Genomic DNA, 17,740 nt, shown 5'->3' on the forward strand with positions numbered 1-17,740 from the left:
ACACATACATACATATATACATACACATATACACACATATCTATTTATATTTAAATATTTTTACATTTGTCACATGACCTACACAGAGAATTTTTTGCCATATATATACAGCACTCAAAATTAGGTGAACAAAGCAATGACCCATTAGAGCACCTGCTCAAGGCAAATAAGAATTATTCAGTATTGACACAAATAGAACGTGTGATTTTGTCTCTTTGGGAATCAGCTTCCTCACCTGGAAAAAATGAAGAGATTGGACAACTTCTAAGATTCTCTCCAGCCTGGAACACCCTCCAGGTCTGGTCCCTGTCCACAATTCATGTCTCATCTGTTAACATTCTCAGTCCTCTTCAACTCAGTTCTGTAGCAGTCCTTAAGTTCTTTAAATTCCTAAAATGTGCCTTGCTCTCTCTGAGCCTCTTCCTAGATAAGATAATGCAGCTTAAATACCACTTCCTCTGCAACGGACCTCCACTGTAGTCTTTGTCCTCACTGTTCAAACTTAGCCTTTCTTTAACCACCTGTAATTATTTCTTTCATTTGCTGCCTTCCCTACTAAGTCACAAGCTCTCTGATGCCAAATGCTGTGTGTGTGTTGTTCACCATGGTATCCCTACCTCCTGGAACAATTCCTGATATTTAGTCAATACCCAAATATTTGTTAAATGAGTAAATAATGGGATTGTGATAAATAAGCTTCTGAAAGCCTGAATACTAAAAGTAATTTCTAATGTCTCCAAACAGGTCATTAAAAGCTAAATTAAATATGCTAACGTGTATTGCTTTTTTTTACAAAGGCAAAACAATGCAAAGTTTTAGCTTAAGCTCATTCCCTCTCTTCACTGCTTTTCTAAAACCTTCAAGTTATTAATGGTAATATTATCATGTTAATGAATATCACTATAGACATAGTGAATAATATGATTCCAGTGAAAATTAAGAATATGTGTCTACTTCTGAAATAACGCTTTTCTTACATAACTCTCCTTATAATTCATAATGTATTTATAATTATAAAATGGATACTGAAAAGCAATGCTACCCAACTGTATCCAACTCAAAAAAACTAAAGCAATATGTGCATACATACACATACACAAAATACTAGCAAAGAATTTTATGATATTAATACCTGATCATCTACTATTTAACCATTGTTGATGTACATACCAGGTCTGTCTAGAAAAAGTCCAGCCATTATTAATATAATGAGAACTGTTTGTGTGACATGGATGTAACCTGGCAGCCAAGGAGAGCGGACTGGAATGTGCATGCATGAACAATGACATCTTCATTGTGCTAGTCAGTGGGGGTGGTAGACACCATTGAGTGGGCATGTGTACTGTGTGGCCATTGTATTCAAAATGGCTGAGCAAGTAGAGCAAGGAATCTGCATCAAATTTTGTGTTAAGCTTGAACATTCCTCCATGGAAACTATTCAGATGATTCAGAAGGCTTTTAGGGATGATGCAATGAGGGAAGCACAAACAAAAGTGTGGCACAAATGCTTCAAAGATGGTCAAGAATCTATTGAAAGTGATCCATGTTCTGGAAGGCCTGCAACAAGCAGAACACCTGAGAATGTTGAAGGTGTATGAGTTGCAATCAACAAAGACTGACGACTGACAGTGTGAGAACTGGATGCTGACCTGGGGATTCCAGAAACTACTGTGTCCAAGATTTTGACCCAGGATCTTGGAATAAAACATGTCATGGCAAAATTTGTTCTGTAGATTCTGCTACCAGAGCAGAAGGAACAGCGTGCTGCAGTTGCTATTGACTTGATTCAAATCACTGCCAATGAACCAGATTTGGTGCCCTGTGACTTTGAGCTTTTCCCAAAACTAAAATCACATTTGAAAGGGAAAAGATTTCAAACCTTTGATGAGATTCAGGATAATATGACAGGGGAGCTGATGGTGATTCCAACAAAAGATTTTGCAGAGTGTTTTAAACAGTAGAAGAAACACTGGGAGAACTGCATGAGGTTGCGAGGTGCCTACTTTGAAGGGGATTGAGGTGTCATTGTCCTATGTACAATGTTCCTTGTATCTTATATCTTCTTCCATAAATGGCTCTTTGTCATAGTACACGGCTGGATACTTTCTGGACAGACCCCATATATGCTTTAAACCCACAACCAAGACTCTTCATATCAAGGATATAATTTTCATGGGTGGAACTTGAGAGTATTATGCTTAGTGAAATAAGCCAGGCAGCAAAAGACAAATACAATATGATATCACCTAATAGAGGAAACTAATGAACAACACAAACAAATGAGCAAAATAGAACCAGAGGCATGTAAACAAGGAGCAGACTGACAATGACCCGGGGGGTGGGGGAGGGAGAGAAAGGACATAAGAAGGGGAAGGATCTAGTCAAGGAACTAGTATGAATGACCCATAAACATGGACAATGGGGTGGAGATTGATGGAGGGAGAATGGGGGAAAAAGTGGGACAACTGTAATAGAAAAACAATAAATAGATTTTTAAAAAAGGATGTAATTTTCCCCAAATTAAATTTTTATCATATCACAAGAATGCAAGTGTTGGGAGACTGTCAGGAAATAAACATTAACTATACACATTGGCAACTGAATGTTTCCTTTGTTTTCCTTCAATATTATTGTAACACCTTGCTCTTCTGAAGGTTAGCAAGTAAAGGTAAAAAATTTTAATAGAAATAAGAGAAAAGAATCTAAAATTTGGGAAATGGGTAATTTAAAAAAAATCACTCAGCAAATGTTTACCAAAACCTGCTCTGATACTGTGTTTGGTGTTAGGGATAAGGCAGTCTTAATTGGAGACCAGAGAAAGGAAAAACCACTGGACTGAATCCCACCACAACTTTGTGAGTGATATGACAGGGCTGTACCTAAGCACTGAGGAGGATGACTAATCTAGGTTTTACAAGTGAGATTTTAAAAATATAATAAAACACAGAAACAGCATGTGCAAAGGCCCCCAAATAATACAGAGTATAGTGAATCTAATGAATTTCAAAGTTGCTCAGGAAAGAACTCTGGTGTGTGTGGTGGAGGAGGAGATTGGTGGGTGATAGGCAAGAACAGTAGATAGGAAAAATAGGTTCCATTTCTAGCATACAGGTACACTATTAAAAAAAAAAAACCCTCCTGATAACCCAGATAAATGATACAAGCATCCTTCCAACCATCTGGGTGAACTCAGAAGAAAAGCAATCCTAGGGCCAAAAAAGAAAGAAGAGGCAGAAAACCACATGGTAAACTGATACTGAAGAGAAGGCTCCCTGAGGCCATGTGTTAATCTGAGTGGACAGAGGATTAGATTTTAAGAGCCCTGTGGGGAACAGAAGACAATGTCTTGGGAATAAACAAGGTAGCTAGCTGAAACTACGGCCTCCATATAAATCTAGGATCCTCATAGAGTTACCCGCTTAGTAAAATCAAGAGAAAAGAACAAAACAGAACACCTTCCACCAATGGAAAACAACAGAAAAATTTGTACCACTCAGTTTAGGTTCTGAGTAGATGAAGGAAAGAAAATATCTGAGGCATTTGTAATTATAGTTTTCCTTCTGCTCAAATTTAGATTACAGATTCATACTCCTCTAGTCAAGATCCTCAGAGCCATATATGTTTCAGAATGTAAGATTTTGCAGACTTTACAAAAGTATTATGACACATTTGCCATATATTAAGTAACACTCAGTATAATCTGGACAGCACACATAATAAGACAGTATTTCTGTAGGTCAGCACATGATCCTTCATAGTAAGTAGTGGAACGATTACATTAGGTCAAGTTTTGCCACCAAATGCTTTGCAAAAATAAAAGAAAAATCAATCTTTTAAGCTTTTTGGATTTTCAAAATATGGACCTAGACCTATACTAGATAAGAATTTCCAATAGCAGAAATCAACTTAAGATGATCCCAAGATGGTAGCACTTTGGGACCTAGCAGAAGCAAGCACATAACTTCTCTAGATGATCATAAGCTCCTCAGGGTTCCTACAAATAAAGTTCTAGCCCGCATGATTTAAGAGTCCAAAATTACAAAACACATGGGAAAACAAGTCATGACAGAAGGTTAGGCAAAAATAATAGCAGAAATAGAACTTCATGTAATGGATCCATGACATGCAGAGTATAAAATGAATTTACTCAAAATGGTAAAGAAATAAAAGAGAAACTCAATCATGTGAGCAAGAAATGTATGTTATAAAAAAATTTTTGAAAAACTTCAAAAATGAAACATGTGAATAAATAATATTAAAAACTAAGGATGAGTAAAAGCAGAAAAGACATAGCTAAGAAGAGAATTAATGAACTGGTGGATATCTGAAAAACAAAGCATGCTAAACAGTAAAGGAAATGCCAGAAACTACGAAAGGTATAGTTAGAGAATTAAGGATATAATGAGTAGGTCTAGTATTTGTATAATCATATTTGAAGAGGAAAATGAGTGTAGGTAACAACTAATGGAACTGAAACACTGAGATTTTTCCAGAACTGACAAGAGATTTGGATTCTCAGATTCAGGGAATCCAACTAGTTCCAAATAGGATAAATAAAAAGAAGACTACATCTAAACACACATATACTACAGAAGGACAAGGCAAACAGATTTTAAAAGCAGCCACAAAAAACAAAGAGATTACATAACAGCAGGTAGACTAATAGTTTACTTCTTAAGAGCAACAATGGAAAACAAAAGAGTGAAAATTATCTTTAAAGAGAAAATATCAATCTAAAACTGTATGTACAGAAAACTAATCATATACAAAAATAAACACAAAATAAATTAAAGACTTAAATGTAAGACCTGAAATCATAAAACTCTTGGAAGAAAACATAGGCAGTAAACTCTTCAGCATCACTCTTAGTGATAATTTTTGGATATGACTCCTCAGGCAAGGGAGACAAAACAAACAGGACTACATCAAACTAGAAAGTTTTGCACAGTGAAGGAAACAATCAACAAAACAAAAAAATCAAGCTCCTGAAGTGGGAGAAGATATTTGCCAATGATACATCTAATAAGGGGTTAATATCCAAAATTTATAAAGAATTCATACAACTCAACACCAAAACAAACTAACAAACAATACAAATTAAAAAATGGGCAGAAGACCTGAATAGAAATTTCTCCAAAGAGGACATACAAATGGCCAACAGACATGTGCAAAGATGTTCAGCATCAATAATCATCAGTAAATTAAAAATTTAAAAACCACAATGATATCACCTCATACCTGTCAGAATGGCTGTCATCAATAAATTATCAAACAACAAGTGTTAGTGAGAATGTGGGTAAAAGACACCCCTCATGTACTGTTGGTGGGACTGTAAATTGTTATAATCACTATAGAGAACAGTATGGAGGTTCCTCAAATAATTAGAAATAGAACTACCATATGAGTCAGCAATTCCTCTTCTGGGTATTTATCTGAAGAAATCCAAAACACTAATTTGCAAAGAGATATGCACCATTATGTTTATTGCAGCATTATTTACACTAGCCAAGATATGGAAGCAATCTCAGTGTCCAATGATAGATGAATGGATAAAAAAATATGGTACATATATATAATCAAATATTACGCAGCCATAAATAAAGAATGAAATCTTACCATTTGCAATAACATGGATGGACTCAGAAGGTATTATGCTAAGTGAAATTAGTCAGACAAAGACAATTATCATATGATTTTACTTACATGTGGAATCTAAAAAACAAAATAAACAAAACAAACTCATAGATACAGAGAACAAATTAATGGTCACCAGATGAGAAAGGGGTTGAGAGGGTTGGTGAAAGGGATTAAGAAATACAAATTGCCAGTTACAAAAATAGTCCCAGGGGCATAAAGTACAGCACAGGGAATATAGTCAATAACATTTTAACAACTATATATGGTGCTAGATGGGTGCTAGACTTACTGAGGTGATCACTTCCCAAGGTATATAAATGCCTAATCACTATGTTCTACACTTGAAACTAATATAATGTTGTATGTAAATGGTAATTGAAAAATAAATTTTAAGAAAATAATGGAAAAAACAGAAAATCTTAGACATAATGAAAGAATGCTGACCAAAGAAGTCAAGGTGGATCTATGTAAATAAACACTGCCTGTGTTGAATAATGATATCTAGCTTTGGGTTTAAAACTATGGTGGAATTAAAACACTAGACAATAATAGCATGTAGATAAGAAGTGGGTGATTGAAGGTAAAAGTTTGTAAATTTCTTTCATTTGGGAGGAAAAGAGAAATCTGATCTATTTTAGACTTTTAAGTGTGTGTATTAAAATTTTAAAGGCAATCATTAAAAACAGAAATACTACACACAGCTTCCAAATTATCAAAAGGAAGTTAGAATTAAAGTGAAAACTGAAGCAACTGATATGAGGGGGCGAAAAACAAGCATGTAGAATTAGTAAGGGCATTACTAAGAATTATAATGCATCAGTTGTTACAGTGGGAGTAGTAGCAAGAACAGTATCACCGGTAGCAACAGTAGCAACAACAATTGTACTAGATTGAGGGAAAAAGTGGGACGATTGTAACAGAAAAACAATAAAAATTAAAAATTAAAAAAAACAACAACAATTGTACTAGAAATGGTTAGTGGAAGTAGTGGTAGTAATAACTCATGTTCTTCCCACGTTTATGTGTCAAACTTGGGCTAGGTATTTTACATGCATTATCTCACTTGTTGCAACAAATGTTAAAAGGGTTGCTTTAAGGAGAAGAAGAAAAGAAGAAAAGAAAAACAAAACAAAACAGGAAAATAGTTAAAAAATAAAATGACACTGAATATGTATGTATCAATGATCACTTTAAATTAAACTGGCTTAAATGCTCCAATCAAAAGACATAGGAGAGCTGAATGGATAAGAAAACAAGAGTCACATTTATGCTGTCTCCAGGAGACCCACCTCAGAACCAAAGATACACACAGAGTAAAATTAAAGGGATGGAAAAAGATATTTTATGCAAATAGAAAGAAAAAAAGAGCTGGGGTAGCAATACTTATATCTGGCAAAATAGACTTTAAAACCAAGGATATAGTAAAAGACAGACCCTGGCTGGTTTGGCTCAGTGGATTGAGCGTTGGCCTGCGAGCTAAGTGTCGCTGGTTCGATCTTCCAGTCAGGGCACATCAGAGAAGGAAAACTCTGACTCCAAAAAACCTCCGCTGCCTTGCGGCATACCTCTTCAGGGGAAAGGCTAAGGGAGTAAACCCCGACAGAAAATCCGGAGCCGGAGTCCCTAAGGCGGTTTGATGTTGTAGTCAACACCGGCAACTCCTGCGGCGCACCTGAAGCCAAGCTGTATCGACTCCATCTTTCCCTTGGACCCTTCAGCTGCGAAGAGAGGGGGGGTCTGCTGCATGGGCAACAGCAGACCCTCCATATCACCCTGCCCAGGCTCTGTAGCTTCAGCTTCACTGGAGAGGACACTCCAGCGTCATCGCAAGATGTCGATTCAACACGGGAGGAGACAGATACCGTGTCACTCCCGAGTCGGACTGCACAGCCATTCTCGGCGGTGCAGATAGACTCTTAAGAAGCTACACCATCGTCTCTCGAGACGGACGGCTGCCGACGACGACGACGACGATCTCACTTGTTCCTCACCAAAAGTGAGGTTGGTACTATTATTAATCTTCATTTAAAAATTTTAAAAACATCCTCACCTAAGAGTATGTTTTATTAATTTTAAAGAGAGAGAAAGGGAGAGAAAGAAAGAGAAAGAGAGAGAAACATCAAATGGTTGCCTCCTGCATACACCCTGACCAGAGACAGACCCACAACCTAGGTATGTGCCCTAACCAGGAATCAAACCTGCAACCTTGTGGTGTAAAGGACAATGCTCCAACCAACTGCACCACCTGGCCAGCATTAATCTTCATTTTATAGGTGAGGTTCATTACTGATCTAAACCAAAAAAAAAAAAAAAAAAAAAAAAAAAGACAGCTAAAGAAGGAGACTTCAGGGAATTTTTAATAATTAATCACCCACTGGATTTGAGAAACAAGGAATAACTCTCAGATTAATGGCTTGGGCAAGTGGGTGGGAAATGCCTAGTTCTAAAGAACAATTCTAACCTTTCAGACATGAGTTAAGCCAATCAAAGACACAGAATGCCAAAGACGGGTAGAGCTTGGGTTTTTTTTCTTTGAAATGGTGAGTTATTGTTTCAAGAAGTTTGGTTGTGAAAGGAAAGCAAGGGATGGCATGTTGGTTGCTGCAAGAGGTCACAGAGTTCAAGGAGAGTTGTGCATAGGTGGTTTTGCTTGTTTTAAAATGTAGATACTTGAAAATGTTTATAAGAGAGGCTAGCATACTGATGAAAGACAGAATAAATGATGTAGGAAGAAGGAGAATTATAATTTAAAATAAAAGTGCCAACTTTAGTAAAATAATCAAGGACAAAAAGCAAAACCACACAAAGCAGGCAAAGATCTTGCTTCTTTCTCTTCTGAGCAACAGGGGATGGCACATCACAAAATCCTTTAGAAGATATTCAGTCCTCCATGAAAATGCATAAGAGAGAAATTTTACGTAGACACATGGAAGGGTGAGGGGATCCTCACACATTTGGGAGGGCAGGAAAGAAAGCTGTAGAAAGGCTGTGGGTTTCAGCATACAGTTCTTTCCCTGGTTTGTGCTCTAAGTAAGGAAGACTCCATCATCCACCTGACACTGGTTTGCCATTCAGCTATTCTCCCCTTTATGAGAAAAAAATTGATAGAGCACAGCACATACACACCTAAGAAAAAGCATCCAATGTTTCCCTTCACAAGCAAACAACATATTTCTCGGTAAAGAGAAAGGAATTTACAATTTTTAATGGCAAGAAATGTGGTTTTTCAAAGTCCTTAACTGCACTAAGATTATATCCAAAGGCTTTCTTAGTAGCTGCTGGCTCAGGAGTTGGTCACATAAAATACAACTGTGTAAGGAAAGCATCCTCACTCCTGAGGGAATAGGGTTATATGTCACTTCTGACCTTCTTTACCAAGTTATTGAAACCAAGATAAGCTCCAAAGAACACTCTATCCTAGCATTGATCATTTTGAAGAAAGGAGGTAAGATATTTAAAAGATATTTATTTGTGAAAAGTTATGAGACAGATCCACGGCAACTAAGTGCCCAGATTAAATTACAAATAAGACTTCAGTGATCATTTATTAAACATTAAAACTAATATGGCACTGCAACAAAATCTAGACTTTAACCTAAAATTCTGCAAGCTAATATTGCAATTAAGATATGAGTTTATCTACTACATACATAATTTTATATATTTTTCCATACATAAAATTTTTTTAATCACTAGGGCAACCTTTAAAACATCAATTTGAGTTCCAACTTTTATACTGGCTTAAAAAAAATCTGCTAATCACATTGATTGCCAAAGAGGAAAAAATATATAAAATGACCCAAATATATTTAACATTATACCATAAAAAAATTTTCTCTGAAAATAAGGGAGTTAAAAGATCCAGAAAGAAATCCCAATTGTTCCACTAGCTGATATAAGATAAACCCTACTTAGTAACTTGGAAGTCATTTCTGAAGTAATTTTCTCTTGGCCACTCTTTTGCTTCCCTGGCTCCTGCCAACCCCTAAATCCCACATGATCTCTTTTTCCTCCTGGGATGTTGAGACTCATTTGACAATGTCACAGGACCACACAGATTGGACCCCTTAGATTTGTGATTTCTGAAAAGCTGTTCAGAAGTGTATTTTCCCTATCACTTCTTGGCTGCCTAAAAAACTATTCAGATTGTTCTAAACCATCTCCATGCTTGGTCTTCTGGTGAAATCAAGAAAAAACAGAGTGTGCCTTGGTATATAAAAATATATATTTAGGAAATAATAATAAGTAGTTAAGTGAGAAAAACTGGAATTATAATAAAATATATTCACAGCAAGCTAGTATACTTCTCATATTGAAAGCTGTCCTAGTGTTTAGTAAACTTTTATATATTCTCCCAATTGATTTTATTCAATAAAGTTGGCTTACTTTCTAGATCTTAACACTACAGAAAGCTCTGTTAGTTATAACAAATATAGATATGGCATTGAATTAGTGTGCAAATAGCATCTATAAATCAAAATATATTTTATATATACTAAGAAAACTTATTCAAAGCAAATAAACTTTTAGGTTTAAATTTTAATTTTATGTTTACTCAGAAATTTTTTACTTATTAGCAGATATTTTATGAATAGAATTTAAATAACAGGAGTTCTGTGGTAATTTGCCAATGTTTGCCTTGAATCAACACACAGACCATATCTCACTCTACCTTTAGCAGATACCCTTAAAAATATGTAATCTCATTTATTTTTAGTATGGAAGAAAAAGAATCATTTAAAAAATGAAAATATCTCTCAAACATAAGATTCAGAACTTGAGTTATTTGCTTATTATGTGGGAAAAGCTCATTACTACAAACTCTCACAAGGCTTAGAATACTATATATATATATATATATATATATATATATATATAGGATTAATGATAACCAATTTGCCTTTTCATTAAGATTTGATTTGATGTTACTACTAACATCTAAGTTCAAATTTTGATGATCTTAAGTAGGGTCTTTAATAATATGGCACATATAGAAATTGTTCATAAGAGCTATTAACCCAAATGAATCTTATACAAGGGCTGCAAAACTTTTCATATTTTTCCCCTACTGGTGTTACTTTCCACCAACTCTTTTTGTTTTTTGTTTTTTTTTGGTTGTGGTTGTTCTTTAACCTTGACATAGCATTTGGGCATGTACTGGGTGCCCTACTGGATCTTTTTACTTTATTGTTAGACTTTGGCTATGCTTTAGGCCACAACTACAAAACAGTAAAGGAAAAGCAACTGTACAACAGTTGTAACCAAGAAAGCACGTTAGTCTGGGATGATTTATGTATCAACAAATTCATACACAGTTATAAGGAAAAGGAAGTGGGGAGGTATGGATGGACCCAGAAAAACTAATGCCAAATTAACATTGGTTAGGTACGTAAGTTTCATGGGCACAGGATAACATTATTATAGTAGGATAGAATATGGAGTAAAAGCTTTACATAATTAAAAATCACCTTAAATATATAATCCTTACTTATAAAGGTTACCCATATCCATTGAATTTAATACATAACTGCTGATTATAGTGAAGCTTTTTCTGAATATAGTTTTTCTCTAAGAAACATACTGTAACTGAAAAAAAGGAAAAAAATCCGATAATATATTTCTAGAGTTTCTTTTTACTTCCACCTTCTCACCATATGTAATTCTGCCCCAGATGGTAAATAATTTCTTCAAATGTATAAATCATGTACCATTAAGCATCATTTTGAAAATCATCATAATTAACAATAATTTTCTAGGTCTATCAACTTAAAGAGAAAAAAAAAAACCTAAAGAGAAAAAAAACTATCTTTTAAACAAGTACTTTAATTAAATTAAGTATACTTTTCATATACCCTGGCTGGTTTGGCTCAGTGGATTGAGCGTCGGCCTGCGAGCTAAGTGTCGCTGGTTCGATCTTCCAGTCAGGGCACATCAGAGAAGGAAAACTCTGACTCCAAAAAACCTCCGCTGCCTTGCGGCATACCTCTTCAGGGGAAAGACTAAGGGAGTAAACCCCAACAGAAAATCCGGAGCCGGAGTCCCTAAGGCGGTTTGACGTTGTAGTCAACACCGGCAACTCCTGCGGCGCACCTGAAGCCAAGCTGTATCGACTCCGTCTTTCCCTTGGACCCTTCAGCTGCGAAGAGAGGGGGGGTCTGCTGCATGGGCAACAGCAGACCCTCCATATCACCCTGCCCAGGCTCTGTAGCTTCAGCTTCACTGGAGAGGACACTCCAGCGTCATCGCAAGATGTCGATTCAACACGGGAGGAGACAGATACCGTGTCACTCCCGAGTCGGACTGCACAGCCATTCTCGGCGGTGCAGATAGACTCTTAAGAAGCTACACCATCGTCTCTCGAGACGGACGGCTGCCAACGACGACGATGATACTTTTCATAAAGATTTTGAGCCCATTTAATTATCCAGATATCTAAAAATATCATAGAACTATATACTCTATTTTTATAATCTTCCAATCTAAACTCTAAACTAAAAAGCTATACACAAATCAATCTAATTATAAATTAAATATTTTGGTTTCAAATCCCCAACTCTACATTTTTATGCTCTTTTCCTCACAACCAGTATTTAATATTTTCCAAAATACTAACTACTTAAGAGTATTTCAATGCCTACAGGGAAACCTACTTATGTGGTTGTATGTTTTAATGGAAGGTGTGACTCACTTTTATAACTGGTATGTTTCTGAAAACATGTGAATTAATTACTTAGGTAGTCTGTTATTTAAAGGAAATTCACAAGGAATCCTGAGTGAAGATGCCCTCTTACAATGCACATAAATATAACATTATGTATATTCAGGTTTTCCATGTCATCTTTTCTTAAATTAGGATGTATCAATAATATGGTATCTATCTTTCCAAATCCCACCTTAAGGTTGATTTTAAGTGAAGATAATTTATGACTCAGTGGAAAAGTCAAATGTTAAAAGGAACCCAATACTTCTCAATACTTGGCTTTTGCTCATTTTTTAAATGACAGAATTTTTTTTTCACGCACTTCATAGAGACTGCAATGAGTACATACGTTATGATGCTCAGTTTCACACAAAGCCTTGCAAACAGGATGGGCATTTTGAAGATTAACCATTCAGGCTGATATGGTTCCTTCCCCCAACCCCCAACACAGAATATTACTAAATAAACCACGGATGGCAGTTAAGTGCTGTGGTTAAAAAGATGTGAAGTTAATTACCCTTTGAACCAGTTAAGCAGTGATCAAGTAATGTAAAACTCAGTGCCTAGTGTACAGTAACTGCTCAATAAATGTCTTGCTCTTATGATTATTCACATTAATAATTCAACCCCAGTTCCTACTTCATCTGCGTTCTTCAAATATGGAATCTTAGCCCTAAGTTCCACATCTTCAAAATGACCCCACCTACTTACATATACTGCAGATACTGGAAAACCTTCCACCTTGAACATTTTTAAGGGGTTTTTTGATATCTAAAAGATTAAGGTGACTGACTACATAGTTAGATATGGAAAAGTTAGTCTTTATCTGAAAATGTTTTAATGAAATGCTCAAACCTGCAAATGTCCTCTGGACTACCATCAATATACTGATCTATCATTTTCAAAACATGTAGCAAATCCATAAACTATAGCTTTTCATTAGGAGGGTTTGCTAGACTGACACATATCCTTAAGATATGAGTCATCCCTCCAGAGTTGGGGAAACTGATGGAAAGATGGCTAAATGATTCAGCATGCTGCAGCAAAATGAGCTGGTCATGAATTTGTAATTTCCACTTCTGTTAGGGTATCCTAGCCCTGGTGGCCTCTCTAATCCTGTACTGCATATATAACACATGATACCACTATCAACAAATGTTAAGAATTCCCTCAGGAAAGGGATAATGGTGTTTCCCTCTCAGACACACTTCTAGGAGCAAAATTTTTCATTTTTATGAGACAACAGGTTCACAAGGCTGGATAACCCATATAATGTCCGTTGTAAGCTTTGTCAAGCTTAACTTATAAGATAGGAGTCAATTCTAACACTGATGCCATTTTCTCACTACACATGGAAGATGCTGCGGAAGGCCTGAAGCAAAAGGAAACCAGAAAATGGGCAAAGGAAGTCAAATATGAAATGGATATGGCTGTGTCTGTGTCTCTCATGCCAATACTTGACCTTTAGCAACGAACATCATAACAGGACAGATCCTAAGCAGGTCAAAAAGACTGAATAACAGCTACAGAATATATTCTGACACAGCCGTACTCATTAGGAGCCTCATTACCCAAAGCAGGTGAAAGTCTTTTTCTAAGTGTCCTTATTTGCCCTTCAATAACAAAAATTACCTGTTAATCAAGTAAAACACTTATTTCACACATACAGAGATTTCAAACTACTTTCTTCCATTAAATAACCAATATGGAAAAGAAAAAGTTATGAATCAAGTGTTTTCACCTAAAATCGCACCACCTCAAACGCTGGGAAAGCACATCCATTTTGTGACCACAGCCTGGTTGTTCTGCCCGGCAGTTTCTGAGAATGGGACAAAGAAGTGTGCCAGAAAGTGTAAAATGAAATTGCCATTATCTATGACGTGCAATTTCCTAATTTGATAGCTTGAATTCATTTCAGTTTGGTATGATTATATACAACACACACTCACAAAAATCTCAGCAGTGACACTGAAAAGGTGATACCGCCTAAAAAACTATCCCAAAGGTATTTGGGAAACAACTAGGGTGCCAAGTTTGACCTTCTATAAACCCATCTTATTTTTGCTATTGTTGTTATGACTGTGCAACCCCTGATTTCTTCTAACCTGGAGAAGGAGGGGAATATGGAGAAAGGAAGAAAAAAGAGGTGAAAAGTGTCTAATCCTGAATGTGCAGTTTCTCAGTATCTTATAGTATTAATAAATATACAGTTTTTTCTCCACTAAGACCTTGGGGGTCAAAAGGAGGGGAAAAAATGGCTCAATGGCGAAGTTTCAGGGTTGACCCAAGGGGACACCTCCACAATTGGAGATTCCGCTGGGAGTTCTGATGGCTGCAGCATTACAGACAGCGAGCCCAGGCCGCGCCGCCGGCATCCCTGGCGCCTCTGCCACGCGCATGTCCCACTTATATAAAGAGATGCTTACAGTCCAGGTGTTTTTTCTTGGGGCCCATCACTTCATGAGTGGTGGCTTTGCAGACCGCTCTCGCTACAGCGGAGCCTGTCACGCTGTACTGAGCGGCGGCGATCCGATCCGTGAGCGTTTGGCCCGACATCTTCTCTGCCCGTGTCTACCGCCTCCTTTTCTGCGGGAAAGTAGGGAAGATGGTCCTGCTTTAACCCAAAGACTCTACCCACGGAGCACCCAGGCCTTGCCTTCTCCCGCCGCACGGCGGCTCTCTTCTCAGTCCCCGCCCTGGTACCACCTCTTGGAGCCAGCAAAGCGCTATGCCGGGCTCGTGCGACGTGGTCTAGGGGGTCTTGCGCAAGAGTAGGTCTGTCACGGAACCCCAGCGCAGGCTCCGGTCCAAGCATCGTGCCACTACCTGCTCCCAGCTCCGCCTCACCTCTTCGGCACCCCCTCTGTCAATCAGCACTTTGCCGGCAACCTGATCCCCGGGTGCCAGACCCGCTTGCTTTGGGGTTATTCCCGGGGCGTCGCGCCCACCCGCCGCCCACATCTCACATCCCAGCCGCAGCAGCGCTGCCACCTTGCAGTCGGAAAATGAATCGGATACCCAAGCCCCGGCCTCTTCCCTCCTCCTGCTCACGCTGCAGAAGCAATGGGCTCTTCCTCCCTCGGTAGCAGTGGAGATTATACTAACGTTGCGCCATGTTATGCCCTCTCCTCCCCTCCCTTCCTTGCCGCAGCCTCCAAAGCCCGCCAAGGCCCTTCACCTGGGAACCCTCGCTTGGTCCCCAAAACCCGCTGCAGGGACCGGTCAGCTCTGCGGAGGCGCCAGAGTCTCTGAGCGCCTCGCCCTTCCTGGCAGCGGGGCAGAGATGGGCTGACAGCCCAGCCCCCCGCAGGCCCTCGAGCGCACCGTGGCGCTGTCACCCAGCCTCTGCCCTTCTCCGCGCCCTAGGATTATCCTCCCCAGAATCCCTCCCCCGCGCGCGCGCGGCCCTGCACAGCGGAGGGGGCTGAGCCCAGGCCGTGGGTACTCACCCCACCCCAGGAGCGGTGCCACCCACCGCAGGATGAGCAGAGCCTGGGCCGCAGAGGGAAGCCGCGCCGGGTGGGTGTGTGCGGCCGCGCGTGGGCCCGGTGCCCTGGGGCGCGATACCTCCAGCCCTGGCCGGCCCCTGCCCTCAGCTCCGCGGTCTCTGCGCCCGCAGCTAGTGGCCCCAGGAGCCAGTGCCCGCCCGCTGCCTTCTCCGCCAGTGCCGCCGCGTCTCTCTAGCACTCCGCGCTGCGTCCCCATCCCCGCCCCCACCTCAGCTGTGGCTGCTCCAACGAGTCAGGTGACGGCGGTGGACAAACCCGGGCAAGCTCTCCTCTGAGCTCCTGGCGGCCCCCTCCCAGCTACTCACACACACCGCCCCTCGGGGCCGCGAACGTACAGGGAAGGGGAGCATCCCCGTAAGCACGGGAAGAGAGGGAGGCGGGGAGGCCGGGAGTCCAACATTTACCCAGCCTTCCACTCTCCGCCAGGCTCCCAGCAGCTCCTCCGCCCACTGGATCCACACGCGACAAGCACTCCTTGCTAGCGTGCCGCACACACCTGCTAGCCGGCTGCTGAGGGATGCGCCAGAGAGAGACGGCGGGGGTGTTGGCGCAGTCCAGCGAGTGGGCTTCCGGAGTTTAGCTCCGTGAAGGCCAAGGCTAGGGCGTGGTCACGCTCTGCCTGACAGATCCCAGCCCCTGGTCCCCTACACTTTGTCTCACACACACCCTCCTGTCAAAGGCTGCCTTGGCCCAGATTGTCAGGGCGATTTAAAATGTCAGATTCTGCCGGCCAGCTGCACCTGTTACCTGTGCGTCCTCAACTCCTTGGAGCTCTTCTACTTGTCTCAGTTACAACTGGGAGTCTGAGTAGGCAGGTAATTCTAGCCACTTTGGTCTTAAACGGATATTAAGGTCTGCTGCAAGGACGAATAATTAACAAAGCCATCAGTGGAGTTCCAGCATATATCCATAGTAATCATTTGAGTGTGTGAGGAAAACTCTTTGTATCCTTAAAAAGTAATGTCTGCCAATTAAATTGAGTGTTTGAATTGCATATGTGAATTCCTAAACAAGGTTTTGGTCTTGATTAATAGTTTCACATGTTGCCATTTTCAAAAAATTATTTGCCTTAACCTCAAAATCTTTTAAGTTTTCTTAGTAGAATAAAAATCAGAACTTCAGTTGCAATTTTTCTTGACATTTTTCCTTGCTACAGGTGGCCTTTATTTGGACTAGAGGCTGTAAAATGTTTTTCTATACTATCAAAATTTTGTTGAACATTTTACCTGGTACAATGTTCACTATTTCATAACTCTTGGGACTGACTCTTGCATTAATTAGAAGCATGATGACTAAAGAAAAGACTGCCCAAGACCACCATTGTTTTGTTTCAAATACTAGTCTTACCATATGATCTAGCAATATCCAAGAAAAATAAAAACACCCCTGCATTAAAAAATTTGTACTCATATCTTGTAATAGCTTTATATAATGACCCTAAACTTGAAGAAACCCAAATGTTACTCTAATGGTAAAGGGATAAACAATAAGTGGTATATCCACACATTGGTGTAGTACTAAGCATGAACAAAGAGCACATTAACAACATGGCTGAATCTCAAATGCATTATGCTAAATCAAAGAAGCACAACCCCAAACACTACTTATTGTTGTGATTCCATTAAAATAGCATTCTGAAAAAGGCATATGAAAACAGAAAACATATCAAATGCATATCAGATTGACTGCAAAGGGGCTGAAGGTAACTTTTTGGAGCAATAGAAATATTCTATATCATGAGTGTGATGATGGTTAAACAACTGCATATATTTCTCAAAACTTATCAACTTATACACTTAAAAATTGGTGAATTTTATTATATGTAAATTGTACCTCAGCAAATCTGATAAAATGAGCTGGGGTGGCAGTGTTAGTATCAGACAATGTAGATTTC

The 17,740-nt window shown here is 39.2% G+C and overlaps 1 protein-coding gene across 1 annotated transcript in view; it reads right to left on the minus strand.

Moving 5' to 3' along the window:
• SNAP91 (synaptosome associated protein 91) overlaps window positions 1-15,996 on the minus strand; it is a 136,522-nt gene extending 120,526 nt beyond the window's left edge. Inside the window, exons 1-2 of the mRNA XM_090279625.1 lie at window positions 15,787-15,996; window positions 14,764-14,923 (exon numbers count right to left, since the gene is read on the minus strand). Of these exons, the coding sequence (XP_090135751.1) occupies window positions 14,764-14,893 (130 nt within the window). The 5' untranslated portion in view covers window positions 14,894-14,923; window positions 15,787-15,996. The remainder of the gene's footprint in view (window positions 1-14,763; window positions 14,924-15,786) is intronic.
• Window positions 15,997-17,740: the final 1,744 nt, after the last annotated feature.

The sequence above is a fragment of the Furipterus horrens genome, unplaced genomic scaffold (genome assembly GCF_987537825.1).
Source record: "Furipterus horrens unplaced genomic scaffold, mFurHor1.1.pri manual_scaffold_6, whole genome shotgun sequence".
Lineage (NCBI taxonomy): Eukaryota > Metazoa > Chordata > Mammalia > Chiroptera > Furipteridae > Furipterus > Furipterus horrens.